We start from the raw sequence: 23,924 nt of genomic DNA, 5'->3' as shown, positions 1-23,924 counted from the left end.
TCAACACCTACAGGTTACCTCCCTCACCAAAGGCCCTGCACAGTACAAGTATGCAAAGGGACAAGATGTTAACTGTAGGGCTTGGTTGGCCTCAGGGTGATGATAGTGGGGTGGGGGGGCAGAAGGGTGACAGGAAAACCCAGAGATGAATAAAGCCAGGCAAGGGTTGTCACAGCCGCCAATGAGCAGAGAGAAGGAACTTGAACATAGCACCATCTTTCCCTTCCTCATCCCAGAGTCTGTGCTTCCAGTTATGTAGCCCTGGGACACTCTCCCTCTGCTTCAAGGAGGCTTTATGGAAGCGAGGGAGAGGCCTGAGGGGAGAGCCCACAGAATGAGGCACCCAAGAGGAAAGTAGTTTTCTACCCAAAGAACACAGAAGGACTTTGCTCCCCAGGGCCCTCCCCCTCACTGTGGGTTTTGAGGAGAATATCAGGAGACAGCGGCTCCAGGTGCCCTCACAGGTACCCACCTGCACATAACCTGAGACAACTGCAGACACACCCCTTTGCCCCCCTTTCTCACACTCACACACTCACCTTTCACAGACACCTACAGGCACACACGATCCTTCCTCCCCACATATGAGGTCCTGGAGACACACAGGTTCCTGCTGGCTTTGCATAGCGCCAAGTCCATTTGGCTTTGGGCCAAGACAGAAGGCTATGGAAGGCTCTGGCCATCTTCCCATGAGGAGCAGGGAGGAGCAGTCCATCTAACCCTGATCATAGGGAGCTGGAGATGGCATGGGCAGAGAGGCCCCAAGTCTTCCTTGCCCCACCCTTCAGGACTATGGGCTTCTGTCAAGGAAACAAGCAAGGGTCCCTAGAGATTGAGGGTAGGAGGGAGGAAAAAGGGCTGCAGGAGAGAACACCCTGTTCTCCTCCTTCATCACAGCTGTCCCTAAAATTAAGAAAGGCAAGAACTTGACCCAAGCCATGCTTCCCAGAGAGCTTTTCACCTACACCAGGCTTGCGTGGGTAGGAAGGCAAAAATCACAGTATGTGAAGGAACACATGTGGGGAGCGGGATGCTTAAACCCAACGGGGAGCGGGGTGCTTAACCCCAACACAAGAACTTTACCCTCCTTTTGTTGCCCTTCAGAGAGGGAGACGGCGGTGAGGGAGACCCACTGGTGAGCCAGCAGCCCCACCTTTGAGAAGCAGAGAGGTAAGTAAAGCCCATCGCACTGGTCCCTACACAACAGCAGTCCCCCGTCCCCATCCCAGAGGCAAGGGGGTGGGGTTCCACTTCCCGAAATGTGTGGAGCCCCTCCCCCTGGGGATCCTGGGGCTCACCAGAGTCCTGGAATGTTTAGGTGTGTGAGGGGGTGGGCAGGAGGGTCTAAGGGGGCAGAAAATAGAAAAGGCCTCTGAGGCCTGCCCCCTATTCCAGCCCAGCCCTGCAGGCCACGCGCTCTCCAGAGAAGCCCACACCTGTTCCATCCCGAGAGGAAAACCCAGAAGTTGGTCAAGGGGAAAACCGGCCAGAGGAAGGTGCCTGCAGGAGCGGCAGAACAAGGCTTCGGTTGGCAAAAGAAGCTGGGGTTGGGGGGAGGGCGGGAAGAAACAAGCTGTTGCAGATTTAAAATAACAGAGACTCCTGAGGGGCGGACAGACGGACAGCCGCCTCAGGATGGATGCGATGCTGTGGAATGCACTGAAGACAGAGGGTGGGGCAGGGGCCAGCCAGGCTCAGATGGCCTCCACGTAGTTGGCTGGCAGCATGCCCGTGTCGCCGGTGCGCTCCACGGTCCCGTACATCCAGCCGTCATCGATCTGCTGCACGTTGACGATGGTGTCCCCATCCTGGAAGGAGACCTCGTCCTCATCAGCTGCGCTGTAGTCATATAAGGCGCGGTACCGCTTCTGGGGGAGGGAGCACAGTCAGCCCAGCGCCATGGAGCCATTTCTTTCTGCCACTCTGGGACCCCCGGTAGAGCCCTGGATAAGCAGTGAGCCAAGAGTTGGGAGACTAGGGCTGGGCTTTGCCACAAATTTTCTTAGGTTACTTAACCTCCAAGTGTCTCACTTTCTAAGAATAAGCACACTTTTGACAATGTATTTAGCATCTGCTATGAAGGAGCCAAGGAGCCCTGGTAACACAATAGTTAAGAGCTTGGCTGCTAACTGAAAGGTTGATGGTTCAAACATTCAAACCCACCAGCAGCTCCGCGAGAAAAAAACACCTGGCAATCTGTTCTCATAAAAATAACAGCCTAGGAAACACTATGGGCACTTCTACCCTGTCATATAGGGTCACTATGAGTCAGAATCGACTCGATGGCACTCAGCAACAACATGGGCCAGGTACAAGATAGGTGCTGAGGTTACAGTCAGTTCTGTCCCATCTCCCAAACACCAATGCAGTCAGGTTCAATGGACACGACGCCAGGGAAATATTTTTAAAAGATGGAATGCCCTATAAACCATTGTTTTTATTATTATAAACACCAGCATTTTGTTTTTGAAGCTGTGGTGAATCTAGCTTCTCTCCCAAGTCAGAACAAAGACCTTTTCTTGGGAGAAAAATCTCCAGGTGACACAACAGGTGTCTAACAGGTTCTACCTTCCAAACCTCAAAACTAAAAAACCCATTTCCAGCTCTAGGAAATGTCCAGTAAGTGCACATGGAATCCACCAGTTGTCTCGGAGGTGGGCATCTGAGTCTAACATTCCCTGACCTTCACTGGTTTGGCATTGACTTGTCTCTGGGTTCAGCTTAGCCTTTGTGGCCCCCAAGTCAGGCCCTGGGATCTGTGTGGGGTGAGGCAGCGGGGCAAGCCCCCCAGGAACCTCCCCAATCTGCCCCCACTCCCCAACCCCACTGCTGGGACCTGGGAAGGGAGGGTCTCTGAATCCAAAGGCCTCATCTTATAGATGAGAAACAGAGATGTCACTTGACTTGCTCAAGGTATACCCCAGGCCAGAACTCAGGGCTTCAATCCCAGACCAGGGCCTTGACCACTGCATCACACTTCCTCTCAGCTCAATGGGCTGAGATCCCCATTACCAGCAAATGGACAACAGGCACCTAGGTCAAAGGTCAGGAGAAGCCAGGCCTCCTGCGTGGGGTTTCTAAGGAAAATCCACAGGCTATGTCCACGAGGCCTCCCTGAGGCCTACCACCTCTGACCTCTAGGATCTCTCCCCACCTCCAAGATGGCTACTCACCCCGCCACCGCCTGGGGCGCTGCGCTGTACGGAGAACGGGGCTGCAGGCTCCTTGTAGCCACTGTAGGACTGGGCCATCTGCTGTTGCTGGGGCTGCTGGTAAACTGGAAGACAGGTGGAGACAGGGCCTCAGAAACTGTCCTGTCAATCCCTCCCTCCATGAAGCCCACATCACATATTTCCCCCTGAGGCAAACTACACCTTGCAAGCCTCATCCTACCCCCCTCAACCTGTGGTCTACCACCCTTGCTCAACCTCCACTTCTCGAAGGCTTATGTCTATGTGTGCAAATTTGCATGTGCTGTGGATTCTCCAGCAGGGACTATGTCCCCAGCACACAAGGACCTCCCAGGTGGGGCTGTGTGCCCCCATCACACTGGGGGCCTGCCTTTCTGCTCCCCTCGCCCCAGCACAGGCCTGACCTCAGTTCTCACACCCTTGGTGGGATGGCACCTGGGGATTCAGAAGCAGTGGTCCACCTGTGTGTAGACAGGGCTTCTCTCCAACCTCCCTCCCACCTGTCTGCCCCCACAGGCTGGCCCTCACCTGGGGCGCTGGTCGAGATGTGGTGCGGCGGCTGCTGCTGATGCTCCTGGGGCCGCCGGTAGCTGCTGCTATCCTGGGAATCCCTGCGCTCCGGCTCCATGCCCTCGCCCCCACTGGGGCCCATGCGGCTCTTCTCAAACTCCTCGTGGTATTTTATCTACAGGAGCAGAAGGTGCTGGGTGAAGGATCCCAAAGCAAACCAACGTAAGTGCCCCTCCTGTCACTGCTCAAGACCCTGGGATGGGAGAGACTCCCTGAGGGGGTAGTTGGGAAGACAGAGCTTGCTGAATTTAGAGCCTCACACCTATTCCCAAAGCCCATAGGACAGTGCTGTGATATATATATGGCCAGTGTCCCCCACTGGGCGGCAGCTCCTGGAAGGTGGTGAAGGAGCCTATCTTTCTGATTCCCAGGTCCAGTCCTTGGCCTCCCACGGCACTGCACACCCCAGGCACTTGGCAGGGGCTGGCCGAATTAAACAAACCAGAACCCTGGAGACTCTATAGAGCTGGGTTTCTTTATCTTTGGACCAATTCTTTCTGAACTGCCTGGGTTGCTTGTTACAATGCAGGTTCCAGGGCTTCCACAGACTCTATAGAATCAGGGCTGGGGTTATGGAATACGCATTATTGAAAAGCTTCCTCGGTGCGTGTGAAGCAGGCCCAAGTTTGAGAACCAGTGGTCTAGAGCAGAGGTCAGCAAACTATGGTCCATGAGCCAAATCTGTTCACTGCCTCTTTGCATAAGGTCCATGAGCTAACACTAGCGTCTATATTTTTAAATGTTTGAGGAAAAACAAATCAAAAGAATATTTTGTGACAAGTGAAATTTCTAAGAAATTCAAATTTCAGTGTCTATAAGCAAAGTTTTATTGGAACACAGCCACACTCATTCATTCACCTATTACCTATGGCTACTTTCGTCCTGCAACAGCAAAGCCGAGTACAATCATGAGTCATCTAACACCCGTTCCCGCAGTGTCCGACCGCATGTATGTCCATGGTCCCATAAGGTTATGACAGAGTTCAGACATCCTGATCAGGGGACAGGACGTAGTGAACACAACAGCTTCCCGCGCGCAACACACGAGTCTCATGTCTCTTGTATACAAAGCGATTGCGCTCCCAGGTACACTACAGTATCCCATATGGCTTTGCTAAGCATATAATATGGTGTTTGCACAACATCCGAATCACATACCATCCTATTTCCTTATCGTGCCCATTAAGCGAGTATGACTGTACTTGCAGCAGAGACCGTATGGCCTACAAAGCCTAAAACATTTATTATCTGGCCCTTCACAGAAAAAGTTTGCCGATCCATTTGCCTGCATACTCCTGTTGGTAAATTTATTTCTTAGCACAATCCCCAAAATTATGTAAATGCTATAAATTACATATATGTATCACTTTACAAATATGGAATGTGTATGGTAAAATTTACACAAAAAATATGAATTAAAAAAAAAGGATGAGATGAAAAAGAGCCAGAATCAGGAGTTCTGAGGTTTTCTTCCTGCACCTTCAGTGGGAGATGTTGCCCATACCCCACTTTGAAGACCCCTGGTGGGGTCGATTCTCTCTTCACTTTTCAGAGAGGAAACTGTGTGTGGGGAGTGGGCGCTGGGGGAGCAACCAAGGAAACGTACTAAGGAAGGGCCACAGTTTGAGGCTCTGTGGTGTGGGTGTGTTGGGCTGGCTGCAGGGGTTGGAGAGGAAGTGGAACAAAGAGTGACAGGTAGAATAGTTCCCCCTCCCCCCTGCCCAGAGGAAAGTTGAAAAGCAGGACAGAGAGAAATCAGTCCTGTTGCAGGCAGGCCCAGGCCCTGAATCCCCTCCAGCCCTCAGGCCACTTGATTGGAACCTCCCTTCTCATTTCCTGTCACCAAGATCCTGCCCTGTGACTCTTCCAGTAGAAAAAGGGATGGAAAGGGATAGGAAAAGGAGGAGGGGCAAAGCCTTCTGAGAGCAGAGAGCCAAAGGAACTAGTGACCCTGTGCCCCTGAGGCCCCTGGCCACAGCCTGACCCAGTGCTGTCCATCTCAGGGCAGACCCCTTGGCCATCCACTCCCCACACATTCTGTGCTGCCTTCTGTCTTCCTTGGTATTCACTGTGCAAGGAGGGCAGGAGTTAACACTGGGCCAGGCAGGGCTTGATCATGAATAGCTGGGCTGGAGGTACAGGCCCCCGCTGGATCAGGAACACCTGAATCGTTTTGCTTCTGCTTGCTAAATGACCATTATTTACTTGGGCTGAGAGGACAGGCAGGGCAGCTGCAAAGCCCAGGATTGCGTTAGGGAGGGGTCTGGACTGGAGGCAGAGAGTGTTTCTCTTAAGAGTCTGGATCAAGACCAGCCCCCACCTGTCCCTGCTCTTTCTCTTCATGACCAAGCAGGGACCCACCCTCAAATGGCAAAAGACCTCCAGGAGAGCCTAATTCCAAGGCAGAGCTAGTCAGTCCTGGCCAGACTGAAGACCCACCTGTGCCAACTCCTGCTCCCACTGAGAAGGGCACCAGGGGTGGAGTTCTCACAGACACAGGGCCAATGTCCTGCTCTCAGGTCCTTAAGATAAGGGCAAAAGGTGACTCCCCAGCCCCACTCCTAGTGTCCTCCTGTCCACTGGCAGTGGGGGAGGGGAGGCGATCAGGGAAGGGGCACCTACTGAGGCCTATCTTTGTCACTTCTTAGCTCAGAAGGCAACCTATCCTTCTGACTTTTGTCCTCGGGGTGGGACAGGTCAGCTTCCCGTTGTTTATTTTCTGTTAATGAAAAGGGGCCTGACCACTGAAGCTGGTGACCAGGGAGGAAGGTGCTCATGTGGAGGTGGGTGGAGGACTGCACTGAGCCCTGAGGGATGGAGGGACAGGTATCCTGATGCTGGGGCCCAGCAACCCTGGGTGACCCCCAAAAAAAAAAGAAACAACCCACATTCCGACACACAGCAACAGCAACCCCATAGGGTTTCTGAGGCTGTAAATCTCTATGGAAGCAGACTGCCACATCTATCTCCTGCGGAGCTGCTAGTGGTTTTGAACTGCCGACCTTTCAGTTAGTAGTCGATTGCTTTAACCACTGTGCTACCAGGACTCCTTACCTGGGGGGACAGCCCTTTTTTTGGGTATCTGCACTAGTGATGGGGTAACAGGGAGCCCTGGGGAAGAGGGCATGTCTGGGCCCCAGCTCCTCCTCTGTGCCAAGGGCACAGGCCAGCTAAGGACCCAAGGCCTGGTTCTACCCCCCATCAGCATCCTGCAGACTCAGTCCTTAATCATGGGCTGCACCCCCCTCCCCCTGACCCCCAACTCATATGCCTCATCCCTCAGATCTGAGCCCTTCGCCTGACTCATATGACCTTGGATGAGAGTCCCTTCTCCCTCTGGGCCTCAGTTTCTTCATCCATAAAAATGGCCATGGTACGTACCATCTGCTCCCACATGGTCTTGAGGGTCCTGACCAGCTCTAGGAACCTAAGCAAACTCTAGAGCTGAAAGCAAGTGTGGACACACATGTATCTCCACAAGTGGCTGGTGGAATCGATCTCGCTCCTTAAAAAGTCACTATGCGTGGAAGGGTAAATATATAAAATTAGGGCCAGATGACCCAGGCGGACTGAGCTAGCAGTAACCTGAGTGCAAAGGAAACACACCCACTGATGCACACACCACCTGTTACGAAAATAATAATATTCTCTCCCTTGATCCTGACAATAATCCCCTAAAAAATAAGTCAGACATGCACACTTTAATTCCCATTTTACAGAAGAGGAAAATGAGGCTCAGAAGTTAAATACTTCCCAGGTAGAGGTTTCATTACTCAACAGCTGAGGATTGTAACACAGAGACAAAGTTACAGCCAGACAGGCCCCAGTTCATGCCTGTTGTTCTAGAATAAATATTAAGAGCACCCCCTTTTACTCTCAAAAGGGATGATAATCATAAAATCAACCTAATTTGAGAGAGGAGAACGCTGGGCATGTGAACCCAGGAGAGGCAGAGTAGGAGGATCAAAGGACTGACAGGCGTGAGCTAACGGTCCCTTCTACCTGAGCCCACCTGGGTAAAATGTCAATACTCTCAACTTCCTCACCCTCCCCTCCCCAGTAAATGTGGAAATGTGTTATTATTTTGCTGGTCAACCTAATGGCCTATTAAGCAAACAGGCACATTAGGGGGTGTTAGCACATCCAAAAGGTAAAGAAATATTTTCCAGACTGCAAGGGCCTGGCTGATCCCTGCTCTAAGCTCGGTAAAGTTCTGATCTTCTAAGAGCCTTGAATGAGGGGCAACAAGCCCAGAAATGAAGAAGAGCCTCGGCTTATCAACAGTCCCGGACCTCCGTGGAAGATACCATAATCTAACTGTGCCCATGAGACCCAAGTGCATGTGGGTCTGGGGACCCACAGATGGGAGGAGCAGACCCTGAAGGTCCTCACCCAGCCAGGCCCCTAGCTAGCTGGAACTCTAGGACAGCTAGGTGAGGGTCCATTCCAAAGCTAGAGAAACCGCATTTTCTCTGCTAGCTGCTGCTCTGAATGCCCTGCTCTCCTGGTTGTGGTGGAAAACAAAGGTCTGACTCTCCACACGTTGCTGCCCACATGATTCGACATCACAGCTAACAAGGGAACATCAGGCTTTGAATGGAATAATCAACTCACTAGCCACGATCTGTTTTTTATAACAATATCTTCCATTTGCCAGGGGCCTATTTTGTGCCCTGATATTGCTTATACTCATTTCCTCTTCTCAGCCAGTCCAGGAGCAACACATCATTATTATCCCCATTTACAGATGGGGAAGCCAAGGCTCAAGAGGTGGGTAAGTGGCGGTTACATCAGAATCCAGTTCTAACATCAGGTCCTTAGTTCTCAACCACCGCGCAATACTGCTCCCTATTAGAGACTAACAATATTTTATTTTTAAAACAAACTTAAATCTGTGCTCAACTTCATTAGTAATCAGAAAAATGCAAATCAATACCATAATGGGATACCAGATGCACGATCAAAATAGCTAAAATTAACAAGTTTGAGGATGTGAAGCAATAGTGGTGGGAGGGTAAACCAGTATAGCCTCTTTGGAGATTATTAGTTCAGCATTATCTGGTAAAGTTGAAGGAATGTACACTGTAAGATACAGCAATTCTACTCCACATAAGCACTAGGACACATATTGTATTTTTATGCAAATAATGTGTGCCTTCTACATTTGTTTGTCAACTGCACCCTCCCACACAGAGGTATTTTTGTAAGCATGCTATGCTAAAAAAAAATTGGCATAATGGCGCTTATGAAAATACCTCACGGGGGCAGGCAGGGAGGGCATGGTTGGCAAACGTAGAAGGCGTGCGTTATTTGTGTAAAAATATGGTATATGAGGTTGTCCATATCAGCCTGGGTACAACCCAGATGTTCATTAACAAAAGAATCAATAAAACACGGTATAATCATACAATGGAATACTATATAGCTACAAAAAAGAGTGAACTACAGCTACGTGCAAAAACATAGACCAACCTTTAAACCCAATATTGCAAAAAACAAGCCAGACACAAAAGAATACATGTTACATGTTCAAAATCAAGAAAAACAAAACTATATAGTGCTTAGGGATGCATACTTAGGTATTAAAACTATAAACAAAAGTACATGTTTTCAAAGTCAAACTAAAGGATTGTCTAACAAGCCTTCCTACAGGCCATTTGACTCCGGTGGAATGAACTTTGTTTGACTCAAATATTTAACTATTGATTAGGTCCACACTCTGAAGATAGAATCTAACTTGCAGAATAAAAAAATAGTTGCTGTCAAGTCAGTCCAACTCATGGCGATCCTATGTGTGTCAGAATAAAATTGTACTCCACAGGGTCTTCAGTTCTTGATTTTGTGGAAGTGGATCATCAGGCCTTTCTTCCGAGGTGCCTCTGGGTAGACTCAAACTGCCAACTTCTTGGTTAGCAGACCAGCACGTTAATCATTTGCACCAACCAGGGACTCAACTTGTAAAATACAAGCTGCTAATTATTTTTGACTGACTGATGTAACTAATTTCTACCTGTAGAAAAGATATCTTCAGAGCTTATGGTTTCAATGCTCTGTAGGACATTAACCAGTTCTGTATTTAATCATATCCAGAACTTTCTTTTGCTGACTAGGCATCTACCTCTGCCTCTCATTATCTAGGTGTACTCCTCCAGCTGGTTCCCTCATTAAGTTAAATATAAATGCTCACTAGATTAGTGTTGTTTTATTGTTGTAAATACATATGTAACAAATCGTTTCCTTGACAACATTCTTCATGTGTACAATTCAGTACATTAGTCATGTTTATCATGTTCAACCATTACCATTATCTGTTTCTAAATTTTCCCATCACCCTTAACAGAAGCTCAGTGTCCCCTAACCAGTGAGTACCCTCTTCCCTCAATCCACCTGTGGTAACTACTAATGAGTGTTATGTTTTTAAATCTTTGAAACCTAGGTATTTTTTTCTTTTTAAATAATTGCAGTGCGATGGATCACTTTTTTGTGGGCTTTCTCATCATGGTCTTGTAACTCACCCAATCACAATCACTTGGGTGCCACCATGCAAATAAGGTCTATGGAACCCTAACAAAGGGATTGGTCAGTTCTGCCATCCCACTAGGCTTAAAATAAGCCATCCCAGAGGCGAGAAGATCTCACCACCATCAAGAAGAGCTGAGAGAGAGAGAGAGACAGAGGGCTGTAACAATGAAGACAGCGAGAAGCAGTGGCAGGAAGAGACCAGCAGGAGACACCACGGTGGGCCAGGAGCAAGAAGACTGAGCGCCTTCGGGCAGGAGGCTTGCTGGCGGAGTAGGGTGCCTCCGGGCACTTGGTGGAGCTAGGTTTGCTGACCCAAGGAGCTAGAGCTGAGCACTTTTGGGCAGAGGCTTATTGACGGAGTGGGGTGCCTCTGGGCATTTGTCGGCTGAGTTAAGAGCTTTGTAACACTTGCCTGTGCAGAGCAGAGGCCAAAGGGCTGGTGAGAGGCATGCCTGCAGGCACAGCTGGAAACAAGCTGTTCTGATGGAAGAATTGTACCCTGAGTGTTCCTGAACTTGAACTATAACCTGTTACTTCCCTAATAAACCCATAACTGTGAGTATGGTCTGTGAGTTCTGTGTGGCCATTGCAATGAATTATCAAACTCTGCTGTAGAGACTGCCATGGGAGGGACGGTTGGTGTCAAAACCGGTAAAGATGGCAGAGAGGGGAGGCATGTCTGACCTCTGCCTTATAGGAATCAGCCTTGGGCTGTTGCTCTTGATTCTCCTTCCCCCTTGTGAAATTAGAGGAGGTTAGATACCTCCACCAGTCACTGCTGCAATAATATTTTATTGTTTTCAGTGAAAGCTAACACAGCAAATTAGGTTCCTATTTGATAATTTCTATACAGATTATTCAATGATATTAGTTACATTTTTCACAATGTGTCAGCATTCCCTTTAATTGCATTCTGGTTGTTCCATTTCCAGTATTCTAGTTTCCTTGAAAACTGTATTTTGACAGGGGTACAGTAATGTTCTATTTCTTGACCTGCATGGTGAATGCAAGTGTTTAACTGTATGTGTGCTATATTTCACAAAAGAAAGTAAAAGTTAAAAAACAAAAATTGTATATAAAAAACAACATGTAACTAAATAAAATCGAGCTCCTCTGCCTGAAGGGAGTGCTGAACCTCTCTCACTAGTGGCTCCTTAAAGAGGCTCCAGCAACTCAAGTTTCCAATCCATTTAAGCCATGAGAGCTCACAACCAAAGACTAGGATTCCCAATGTATAAACTTACATCCCATAACTTCGAGCATAGGCCTCCCAATTCTATAGATGTCTTTAATGAAGACACAATTACTTACCACAAATATATATAACTTACTGGCATCTTTCTTCAAAATTTTTCACATGTTTTCTGTACTGGACAATGGCCAAACTTCACTCCATGTCCTTTCTTTAGCCATGATGTAGAAAGCAGACAGGTCTGCCTTTAAACTAATAATAACTAGACTGACAACATTCATCATATGCCAAGCACTGGACATTTTCCTTGCAACCAACTTTCAAGGCAGAGCCTATTATCCTCATATGGGGAAACTAAGGGTCAGTGAGATCTGCCCAGCAGTCGAGCCACAGAAGGTGGGATTCCTGCCCTTGCAGTCTCTTCCACCTGCCATCTTGCCTCTTAGCAGGACTGACATCATACAAGTCCAAAGCACACACCACCTAGGGAGACCAGACACTTCCTGGTTTGTTTGTTTTTTTTTTTTAATGCTTTCACTGGTAAAACCTCTAGTCTGTAGCATATTCCTCCAGGGAAGCAAAGCTTCATCTCTTTGCAAGATGGTCTGACCTTTGGAAACAGCCAGGAGTTATTTGGTGCCAATCTGGGAAATGAGTGACAAGCTATATACAGAAACACTATTTTGGATACAAAACGAAAGGTGTGGCTCTAAACACCACCTTTCCCAAAACTCTTTTGGAAGCTGGGACAACTTAGCAATTGTTCTAAGTATGGCTTAAAGTTCCCTGGGGGTTCTGAGACATGGTCAGGTCTGGCACTGACTTAGGGGTTGGCGAAGCATTTTTGGACTTCAGTGAGTGAGTGCCAATGTAAGCCAGGGAGTGAGTTTTAAATGTTGGTTCCTGGGCCCCGCTTCCAGAGATGCTAATTCAAGCAGCCTAGGGGAGAGGAATCCGGGACTCTGCATTTTCAATAAACTCCCCAAGTGATTCTGCTAGAGTTGTTGGGAGACCTGCATTTGAGAGACTCTAACTGCATTTAGTAAAACCAACTCTTCCAGCCTTGTGGTCACACCTTCCAGGGCCCAGCTAAAGCTGCAAAGCAGCTCCTAGGTCAGGTTCAAGTCACCTCCCCCACCTCAGATCAGAGGAGGACCATCAGCTAATTGCATCCCTGCGGTTAACAATAACATGGTTATCTCTCTAGGTGTGGAAGTCTTGGCCAGAGCTTTGTGACCAGGGCTCTCAGACAGACTTTAAAAGTTAAAACCTCCGACAGCTAGGGGGTAGAGGGAAGAAGAGCAGATAGAATAGGCTGGGTATGGAGTTTTCTGGAAGCTTTCCAGAAAGGCAGGGAGAGATGACTGGGCTTGTCAGTCCAACCCTCCACCCCCCAGGTCTGGTAACTCACAGGCTGGAAGCATGAATGAGTGTGTTGGAGGGTAGAAGTTGCAGACCTGTAGAATGGGGGCGAATGTCAACAATAAAAGACAAGAGTCTTCACAAAGAAAAGCCGCTGGCTGAAGAAAATCCAGATTCCAGCTTTGTGAGCCATTCCAGGTTTTCGCCATTACTCAAAGCTAGCCCGTCCTCTAGTCTCTAGGAGTCCCTGGGTGGTGACTACTAACCAAGGGGTTGGCAGTTCAAACCCACCCAGAGGCACCCGGGAAGACAGGCCTGTTGATCTACTTCCAAAAAGTCACAGCCTTGAAAACCCTCTGCACACACGGATGGGGTGGCCATGAGTCGGAGTCAACTCGATAGCAACTAACAACAACAACATCCCTCTTTCTTAGCCGTGGTGATAGCTCTAAGACTCACCTTTTGTATTACTCTGGTGGGGGAGGTCTAGGGTGTGAGGCCAGGCCCTTACCAGACCCTGATTTATAAAGAGGCCTTTATAAATGTGACAGGATTTTTGGGAGGAAGAGGGACGAGAGACCTCCAAGGTATGCCCTCCTAGCCTAAGTGAAGCACTTCACTTCCTCAGGCTCCTTATTTCAAACTGCAGGTCAACAACCAAATTGCAAAACTCACTTCGGAGCTCTGCAACCAGCATCTTTACAAATAAAAGAGAAAATATCTGAAAAGCCCTCCATGTAGTAAGTACTCTTTCGTGAAACTTTTGACTCTGTTTTCTCTCTAAATAAATGCATGCCTGTTTGGCAGGTCACAATGTAAAATGTATTTCTTACTGTAGGTTGCAGTCAAATAAAGTTTGAAAGCCACGGTCGTAAGCATGGCTGGTCTGCTGTCTGCCTGGTTGCTCCGAGCTTCAGAAATCCACCTGACCCACTGTTGAGGTCTACTGTAAGCATGGTCCAGCCACCCTCTAAAAGGAGCACCTTACCAAGGAGGCTTGGCAGAGGGATACAGAGGGCTGTGGAGACTGCGGGTGGATGCCGGGGGCTAGTTGAAGCCTGGGGCTCTCGCCCAGCCTCCATCTCCAGCCCCCCAACACAGAGTGATACTGGGCAACTTGCCAATCTTCTCCTATTACAGACTCCCCTTCTGTTAGTTGTGAAGACAACTACTTGCCCAATCCTTCGTTGTGGAGGGCCTCCTAGCCCAGGCTGGCTGGGCGCACCCTGCCACTCTGCCCCCAGGCCCTGTGGACAAGGCATTGCCCTCTGTTCCCTGCTCACAGCAGCACCCTGCCCCACAAGCCCGAGGCCACATGGGCTGCTGGTCTGTGGCTCTGCCAAGCAGGAAACCAAGGCCTGCTCTCTAGTCACAGGTGCCACGGAGGGTGTACAATCCTGGGGACTGTCACAGCGCCCACTCTCCACTTCCACCCCAGCTGCAGTCAGGCCCTGCTGACTGTCCCAGGCCCAGGAGGGCCCAGGCCAGGGGGTGAGGGGCAGCGGGCAATGCAGGCTGGGGTTTTTACACAGGAAGGAAGAGCAAGCCAGGGTGGGGGAGGAGGTCGAGGGAGGGCGGAAATGACTGCAATGTCAGCACCCAGAGCAGACAAGGAGGAGGCTGGCCCCTCCCCGCACCCATACCCAGTTTTGACCTTTGTGCTAAGATGAAACATCCAGCCTGCACCCTGACACCCACCATATCCAGGGAAAAAACAGCTTCAGAGAGCGTGGGGGCTGATTTCACACACAGGCCCTCCTACATACCCCCACAAAAACCCATTCCCTTCAAGGAGGACATACCCTGTGGGCTGAGGGGGCAGTGAGAGGGAGTCTAATGGCACACAGAGGAAAGGTGTCTGGAAACTCCAAACCTTTCCCTCTCCTCTGCTCAAGGAGCAGCCAGCAAAGCCCGCCCAAGAGGGCAGGGGCAGCAAAGAGAATTGGCCCCAATCATGTCTGCCAGGCTGGCAGGGAGGGGAGAAGCAGAGAGGGTGATGGGTCAGTGTGAGTACCTCAAGGGCAGGGAGCTTACATTACTGATCTGGTCCTGGGTCTTCTTGATTCTCTGGAGTTCAGGTGTGTCTGCCACCACGCTGAAGCCTTTGCCTTTGTTCTTCTCAAACTCTTCCTTGTAGCGCACCTGGAGGATCCAAGGAGTAAGGAAGAGGGATTGGAGTCAGGCCAGGGGGAGCAGAAAGGGCCTCAGCCCAAGGCCACCTCCGAGGCAGCAACCAGCCAAGAAATGGGGGCAGGGAGCCAGGAGCAAGATCCTGACCAGAAATCCACTCTGTAGTAATACCCACCCCCCAACTCAAAAGTGAAGCCTTAGCAACAATGCATTAGACTAATAATAATAGCCCGCTAATATTTACTCATGGGGCAGTGGTCGTGCGGTGGTAGAATTCTTGTCTTCCATGTAGGAGACCCGGGTTTGATTCCCGGCCAGTGCACCTCATGCACAGCCACCACCCATCTGTCAGTGGAGACTTGCGTGTTGCCATGACGCTGAACAGGTTTCAGCAGAGCTTCCAGAGTAAGATGGACTAGGAAGAAAGGCCTGAAGATCTACTTCCAAAAATCAGCCAATGAAAACCCTATGGATCACAATGGTCCAGTCTGCAACCGATCTTGGGGATGGCGCAGGACCGGGTAGCATTTCGTTCCCTTGTGTATGGGGTCGCCACGAGTTGGGGGTTGACTCAATGGCAGCTAACAGCAGCAACAATATTTAGTAAGTGCATTCTGAGTGGTAGGCACAGTGCCAAGTGCCTGAATTATCTCATTTAAGTCTTAGTATTACTGTTATTAGCCCCATTTTACAGATAAAGAAACTGAGGCACAGAGAGGCAAAGTCCCCTATCCAAGATCACATGGCTTAGTAGCAAATGCCCAGAGCCACCAGGATGCAACCCTCACCAGCCTGACTCTGACCCTTCACCACTAGCCCACCCTGCCTGAAAGCTATAGGAAGGCTCTTCCCAGCACTCCTAGGACTGCCCGGCCCTCACCATAGCCAGGAGGGGGTCCTACCCACTGGGAGCCCGGGGGAGGTTTTGAGACCAGCTGAGTAAAGGCTGTGCCAAGGGACAAAGTTGGCATCCAGAGAGGAGGGCGCTAAGACAGCCACAGGGAAAACCCAATCAATGAGCCTTTGACAGGCTCCGGCGGCTTCCTGGAGCCTGCCAGGCTGGCTTCTGAGGCCACCACCACAGGAGGGGAGGCAGCTGGTGGGGGACAGACAGCACTTCAGAACAAGATTCCAAGCTCCAGAGAGGAACCAACTACTCCACCCACTGCCCTCCTCTTCTGAGAATTTTCATGGAAAACCCAAGTACTAGTGGGACTCAAGGCAGATAACAGAGAGGACTTCCCTGATACCAAAGGAATTAAAATGTAAGAAATAGCTTGTCCTCCTCTGGGGGTTTTGAAGAACAGAATAGAGGCCAGGAGAGGCCCATGGGACAGGAACTGTTTCTTGGCTTCCAGAGATTCACTGTCTACCTCTGCAGCCAGCTGTTGCAGACTTCCCCCACCCCCAGCTGCCTGGATTTCCTCCGTGGGGGATGCACTGTCCTGGAAGGCAGGTCAGCCCAGCACATGAGGCCTGGGCCCTTGGGAGTTTCCAGGATGACGAGCCCAGGCGGCTCCTGGGCATGCAGTCAACCAGCCACCGTGCTGAGCTGCACCCCTAACGTCAGACATATACTGCCAAGGCCACACCTGCCAGTTCCTCTGCACAGCCCCAGGGCCCCAGCTCACCCATCTGTGGGGTTCTTCTTCCTAAAACGTTCCAGAAGAGGCTGGGGGAGTTGCGGGACCTGAAAGGCCTGAATGTGCTGGTTCCCATCAGACTAGAACAAAGTGGATACAGGACCCAACCCACCCAAAGGCCAAGAACCTGCCCAGCATCAGCCCTTCCAGAAAGCTGTGCATCAGCACAGTGACTTTTAATAGGGAGCTAGGGGTCCTCAGGGAAGGGAAGGCTCCAGTCAGGAAAATGGTGCTCCAGATAAAGAAGTCCTGATTCCAAGGCCTCTGGCTCAGGTTCTTCATCTGTAAAAAGGTTGTCAGGAATGTGGGGAGCCCTCCTGTCACCAAGTGTGGGCACAGAGCCAGACAGAGCTGGTACTCACACAGGCTCAGTCTCCCATTTGCTGAGTAACCTTGAGCAAGTGACTTAACCTCTTGAGCCTCAGTTTCCACATCCATAAAATGGGAATCATAATACTAGTCATTCCAAGCCACGATGCAGATTATAGACAATGGCTCCAGAGCAGCAAGTGCACCATGGGGTGCACAGTGGGGCTCAGTGAACACTGCTAAGGGGGAGTGTGAAAGTGCTTCATCAACATTAAAGTACTGGGCTCATGCCAGTCCCCACTCTTTCCTCTACTTTCCAGCTTCACAAGGGTCAGGCCCCTAATCCGGGGAATAATTGCCATGGCGACACTGCAATGACATCAACTGGTTCCCAGGCTCAGGAAGTGCCTCCCCCTCCCTGCTGGGGAAGGATAATACATTTCACTCCTGGTTCTGGAGGCCCAGAGGGTGGGGCTGGGCAGAGTGGGGCTGAGAAAGGAGGAGGCCTGGGCTCGGCACCACTTTGCTGTGTGTCCCTGGACAAGTCAATCCCCTTCTTCTCTGGGCCAATCCCCCTGAGGGGGCTAGCTATTTGATCTCTAAATGCCCTCTCAGCTCTAGAGGATAGAACCATTTTTAAGTACTTCCAGGCCCTGACTATGGAGAATCAAAACAAGGATGCTCTGAGTGGCCTTTAGGTGCTGGTGGGAGTGGTAAAGTTAAAGGGTGTGAGCCAGAGGTGCAGGGAGGGCCCTGCCCAGTGCCCTCCATCAGGGCTCCTCATTGCCCAAGAGGGAGTGTTTGCCCTCATTGCCTGGGATGGCTCAGCAAGAGGGGATGGGGGTCCCTGTAGAGGGAAGAGACCTGCCCAAGGTCATCTGACCAGTTAGAGGCAGGGCCAAGACAAATGTCCAAGGTTCCCGTCGCCCAGCCCAGTGCTCCCTGCAATAGGTCAAGCAACTGCTGCCCACGAAATCACTCTACTTTCCATATGGAGGTTTATGTCATTACCCACCCCAGATCTGCCTGCTCATCACTTATCCCAGCACACAGTAGGCATGAATACATGTTTGTGGAATGAATGATGAATGAATTAATGCAGACAAATAATCTCCAAAAACAAGGCAGCATGATTAGTTGCTTAAATGACTGTCTTACGCTGACCCAACATAAAAGGAAAGATCATTGCCTAAAAAACATTTATTAAGCAAAATACAACAGTAGCAATTTCCACTTCCTAGTGCCTACTATGTGCTGGGACTGCATACTATGTAACCCACCCCTTCTAACAAAAAAGAAATCAACAGTCACCCAAATGTGGAGAGCGAATGAAAAAAACCAGGGCTGGAAGCAACAGTCAAAAGGACATTGTATCCATTCCCCACCAAGCTCCATTTTCTCTCCTTTCCAGGAGAATAATAATCGCAAACATTTATTGAGTGCTTACTCCCTGCCAGGGACTCTTCTCCCAAATGCTTAACTATACTTGTATCCTCACAACAACCTTTTGAGAGAGGCAATATTATCCCCATTTTACAGATGAAGGAACTGAGGCACAGAGAGGTTAAATAACTTGCCGAAGGTCATACAGTTAGTGGTAACAGATCCTCAATGCAACCTTAGGCCAGCTGGCTCAGGCAGGCGTCCACAATCTTAACTAATGTGCTGTGTCCCTGCAGGTCACAGGAGCCATGCGGGGAGAAAGAGGAGAGGGCCCAATGCACCAAAGGGGCTCTCACTGCACTCTCCTCCACCCTCCAGGACAGCACCATGAAGATGAGGGATACTCCCTCACAGCTGTGCCTGGGCTCAGGGGGTCACAAAGACACCCCCAACTCAGTCCTACCCCAAAGCTGCTGCTTCTACTCAGCATGGTACTGGGGGTGGGAAGTGGAGAGCTGGGACCCAGCTGCCAGCGCCCTGCCTCAGCCAGGCCTGGGCAGGGCCACCCAGAGGGTCATTTCTGGACAGCTCTGTGGTTACATCCCCTGTAGGGGAGGCTCCGGGTGTCCCAGACACCCAAAGTGCCACTTCGGGGACCAATATAGAGACCAGAAAACAAATAAAAGTTGAAACTGCACAGGTAGCTTCCCAGAGCCAGAGAAGGGCTGAGACACATCAAGGAAGGCCCCAGGAAGGGGGCCCTGGAAGCAGACCAGCTGACACCCTGGTGAGTGGGGTGGGCCAGGACTGGCAGAAGAGCCTTCCACTTCCCTTCCCGCCAGCCACAGGCAGCTCTAGCCAGCCCTGCCCCCTCAGCGGCCACAGGAACCAGAACCTGTCACCACCCCCAGCCAGGCCAGCTCAGCCCTTCCCAGCCTCAGAGCATGAGGCCCAGCCCCTGACCTCTAAGCAGCTGGGGCTTGCTGTCTCCGTTATTACTCCTGAGAAAAAGAACTATGGCCTAGAGAGGCAAGCAGCTGAGCCCAATCACACAGCTCTTAGGAGCTAGAAGGGGGTCAGAACCAGACCTGCAAAGAGGCCAGGGCCCTTCCCCCTCCACCTTCTGCCTACCCCAGCCAGCCCCCAATTGGCCACCTGTCCCTACACCTGTCCCTAACCCCCAAAGACCAGAACTTCAGGGCATGAGGGCTATGCCCTCAATGCAAAGCCCTAACTCTCGTAGCTCACACCCCTCAGAACATAAACAGGATGAGCAGGATCTGTCTGCTCCTGCCTGTCCCCCTTTCCACCCACCAGCCCAGCTCCAAGTCTGTCAAAGTGCTGCCTGGGAATAAAAAGCTTGCATTAGAATCACCAGGGGAGCATGTCAAAATGCAGATTCCTGGGTCTCACTCAGAGCTGCCAACCAGAAGCCCTTCGGGTAGGGCCTAGGAATCTGCATTCTAGCAAGTCCTTCTCCCAAACCTGTTGGTGATGCTGGCACATCCTGCAGATTGAGAACACAGGGCTGTATGATGCAGCAGACTGCAGAGCTGTTAAGAATAAGACTGGGTTTGAAATCAGCCCGCCACTGGGCTCTGGGCAAGTGGTAGAGCCTCTCTTAACCTCAGTTTCCCTATCTGTACAATGGAGATAGTAAGAGTCCCTTCTTCATAAGCTGGTTGTGAGGATTAAACGAGGTCAGGTGTATATGCAGGGCCTGGCCCTCCACAAGTACCTAAGAAAGAGTGGCTGCCACTCTTTCGATTTCCCCAGTCGGCCCAAGGGACTGAAGCCTAGCAGCCCGGGAGCCCCAGGGGTGAACAGCAGGCCAGTCCCCTGGGAAGCAAGGGCACAGGTGGGGCAGAGGAGCCTTCAGACCCTGTGTGTGGTGTCTCCTTGCCCTGTGTGAGAGCAGAAGTGGCCCCTGCGAAGGCATGTCCTGTCTGCCCCCTCCCTGCTCCTCATCCCTGGGCAGGGGGCATGGCAGAGGTGCTTCCCCTACAGGCCCTGCCCCTTTGGGTTTGGGTTCCAGGGGCAAAAAGAGCTGCAGCCATGCTTTTGTGGGACTGACAAAGGCTGACGGAATTAAGATCCCAGCCAACAGCCGGATTTGAATTTCTCCTCCTGAGAGTAGGGTGTGTGTGTTTGTCCCTTGCCTCTGCCTGCACGTGTGCCACGCTTCTGGACCCACATCTTTTCCAAACACCCGCTGTCTTCTTCCAGTATCTCTTCCTCCAGGTCCCTCTGCTGTGGCTCCCACCACTCGGGGTCTTGACTGCCCATCTCAAGCTACAGGGTAAGTACGGGCTGCCCCACGATGCTCTGGCCTTCCTGCCCTGGGAACACCACCCACTCCGCCTCTGGCCTCAGCAGGCTTCTCACAGGATGCGGAGTGCAGAGTGACAGGGCCTGGCTAGTGCTGGGCCAGAATCGAGCCTGTGCAGACCAGGCTCCCGCTGTCTCTGGCCCCTCTCCCTGCCAGCTGGGCTACCCAGCCCTCCTCAGTTGGCAGAGGCCTGGCATTCACACCCATCCCTCCCATAATTGCAGCTTTCACGCCACAGGAGGGATGGGGTTTGGGCTGGCAGATGTGAGCTGCCACAGCGGGAGAAGCCAGCTTCCCCCACTTCCTCCCCACTACTCTGGAACATATTGGGGCGGGGTGAGGCTCAAGCCCCACCAGGTTGTGCAGGGTCAAGGTCACCATACTTGGGGTGAAAAGACCAGAGCCCAAACCCTGAAACCATCACTTACTGTGTGTGTCACTGGACACAGCTCTAGGCCTCTCTCAGCCTCAGTTCCCTCATCTGTAAAACGAGGTGAACGAGTCTTTTATCTCCTCCCAGAGCAAGGTCAAGGAAAAATGAGACAAGGGAACTAAAAGCACTTGCTAAGCTACAAAAGATCTCACCAGCATAAGGGATCATCATTAAGGTAGCAACAGTTCTCCTTAGGGTATAGGACGGAAAGCTAGAAAGAACACAAGTCTCCAAGTTAAACAAACCTGCGTTCAAAGCCAGCTCTGCCACCTGCATCTGTGTCCTCATCCGTAAGGTGGGAGTGATACTGTCAAGGGCATTGGGCTGTTGTGAGAATTACACAAGCTGATACATGCAGAGCACTGAGCTCTCAGTATGTTCGTTAGTTTTATACTGTTAATTCCTCTACTGATACCTGTACAATTTTAGCAAGTCCCTTAATGGCTCTAAGCTTCAGTTTCCTTGTCTGTACAATGGCAATAACAGTACCTCCATCACAGGGTTACTGGGAGTATTAAATAAAAGAACGTATGTAAAGCCCTACGCAGCACAGGGCCTATTCTCCCTGATGGGGCCTACTGGCAGATGGGGACTCAGAGAGGTCGTGTCAAGACTGGGCGTCAGGAGCCCCACCCTGGAGGGATCCAGAGAGATTCCCCTCTCAGTGGCCAGGGGGATCCTCCACAACATTTTCCTGACCCTGGGCACCGTGCCTTCTTGGCCAAGTCTCCAAGGGGTCTTTGTGGAAGCCTAGCCTCATCCTAGGTCCAGGCTAGGCTTGTCCCAGAAGCCGTCCCTGACCCCCTAGGCAGGGTTAGTCGCTCTGGTCTCAGGGCTCCAGACCCTGTGCTCATTCCTCAGTGTCCCCTAAAGATGGAGTCCTCCCTGGGGCAGGAACCCATCTCCTCCCCTAGTGTAGGGGCACACCCCTCTCCCCACTCAGCAGGTGCTCAGGGAAATCAGGCCCCAGGAGAAAAGGCAGGGCAGGCCATTGCAAGGCCCCCTCCACCCTGCCCACCGAGTGAGGGAGAAGGTCTGGAGATGTAGCCATAGAGGAGTGGCTGTGTAACCTCAGGCTGGCATGAGACTGGAGAGGGGGGTTCCCCTATCTTCCCCAAGCCCCTCCTTTGTGGCTGGGTGGAAGTGGGGGGGAGGGGAACTGCTTCCTGGAGGAGGCGGGCTTCAGGGGTCCACAGAAAAAATAAGAGAAGACTAGACACCCTCACCTCCCCAACTCAAGGGAGCCCCTTTAGCTACCTTCAACTCCTTTGCTGAGGTCAAGAAGCAGGAAGTAACTGGGTGTGGGTGTGGGGGCAGGGAGACAAGGCAAGGGCTAGGATTTCAGCACCTTGGCCCTGCTGAATAACACGGGGTGGGGGGGTGGGGGGGAAGGAGCCCTTGCCAAATCCAAGGGTTACAACAGCTCCCCACCGCAGCAGCGCCGGCCCCGCCCCTCACCTGACTCTGGAGCTCACTCTGCTGCTTGAGGCGGAGGTTTTCCGGGGTGTCAGCCACCATGGTGAAGGACTGCTTGGGGTAGTGTCTGCAGGACAGAAAGAACAGATGGGGGTCACTCTGGAGAAGAAGCAAGAATCTCTGGGCTTCTCAGAGCCCTCAGGCTCACTCCCTCTTAATCCTAGCAGCCCCCACCCCTGTCTTAGCAGCAGGACCAAGGTGTCCACCACATAGGACTGAGAGGAAGTAACAGCTTCTCAGTCTCAGCCTGGGTCAGCTGAACTGGGAAGACACATCAGGCCTGAGTGACTGGCCAGTCGGCCAGGAACATTGTCCTGCCCCAAAGGGAGGCCATCAGGACTCTCTCTGAGGGTTTCAGATTACCCTTGTTCGGGGATAATCCATGCCTTAGGGTTCACCACATGTGAGGTAGATGGGGCCGGAACACCCAGAAGGGTCCAGCCAGGTTAGGTAGGGCAGAAGACAGGCATGGGAGCAGGACAAAGCTTTCAGTAAAGACCAGAAATGGAGACCAGCCAAGGAGAGGAAGGCAAGAGGGACACAGAGACAGAAAAAGAGGAAAGCGATACGGATATCCGGAGGGCTTCCTAAAGGAAGTGGTGAGAGAGAGTACACACGCCCAAAGTAGTGTTTCAAATGGCTAACAAGGTCCAACTTCACTGGAGGGTGGGTGTGAAGGCCAGCTTGTGGCCAGAAAGGTGGTTACCCACAGGTGACAGACAGACGACAATAAAAACTACAGGCAATGCTTGCCCCGTGCGAAGGGCTTACACGACTTAGTTCGTGAAATTCTCACAACCACCCTAGGTGGCTAGTACTGTCATTGTTCCCCTTTGACAGATAGGAAAACTGAGGCTCACAGAGGTTAGACAAAGTGGCCAGGACACACAACCAATAAGTGGTGGGATTCAAATTTGCAGCCAGACAGTCTCTCCAGAGCTTAGCACCCTGAACTAAACCCTCTATTCCCCAGGCACAGGACAGGGTCCTGTCTCCCAGAAAGAGGGCTGGTTTGGGGGTAGGAGGAGCTAGAATGGCCCACAGTCAAGTCTGCAGGGACTTCCAGGGCCATCTGGTCCCACCACCTCATTTTAAATAATAGGAAAGAATGAGCTGGCCCCAGGCACTTACCACCTAACAGACTTCATAATTAACCTATTATCACAGTGGTTTATTATCTTCTCTCCCACTACTTCTCCATGAGGGGAGAGTTCTTTGGGTCTCTTTGGCTCAGTAATTTATTCCTAGAAGAGTATCTGGTGCTCAATAAATATTTGTTGAATAAATGAATGTCATACTAGGCATTGAAGCTGGGCTGGGGCTAGAACTCAGGTTTCCTACATCCTACTGGGTCGTGACAGGTCCTCTAGCAAACCAGCTACAG

The 23,924-nt window shown here is 51.1% G+C and overlaps 1 protein-coding gene across 1 annotated transcript in view; it reads right to left on the bottom strand.

Annotated features, from left to right (window-relative positions):
• Positions 1-1,441: 1,441 nt before the first annotated feature.
• Positions 1,442-23,924, bottom strand: part of LASP1 (LIM and SH3 protein 1) — a 38,816-nt gene continuing 16,333 nt past the window's right edge. Inside the window, exons 3-7 of the mRNA XM_004378015.3 lie at positions 22,523-22,607; positions 14,872-14,979; positions 3,720-3,876; positions 3,174-3,277; positions 1,442-1,868 (exon numbers count right to left, since the gene is read on the bottom strand). Of these exons, the coding sequence (XP_004378072.1) occupies positions 1,695-1,868; positions 3,174-3,277; positions 3,720-3,876; positions 14,872-14,979; positions 22,523-22,607 (628 nt within the window). The 3' untranslated portion in view covers positions 1,442-1,694. The remainder of the gene's footprint in view (positions 1,869-3,173; positions 3,278-3,719; positions 3,877-14,871; positions 14,980-22,522; positions 22,608-23,924) is intronic.

This window comes from Trichechus manatus, unplaced genomic scaffold (assembly GCF_000243295.1).
Source record: "Trichechus manatus latirostris isolate Lorelei unplaced genomic scaffold, TriManLat1.0 scaffold00054, whole genome shotgun sequence".
Classification (NCBI taxonomy): Eukaryota; Metazoa; Chordata; class Mammalia; order Sirenia; family Trichechidae; genus Trichechus; species Trichechus manatus.
Note: the sequence above shows the minus strand (reverse complement) of the source record. Positions and strands in the feature narration are given on the sequence as shown.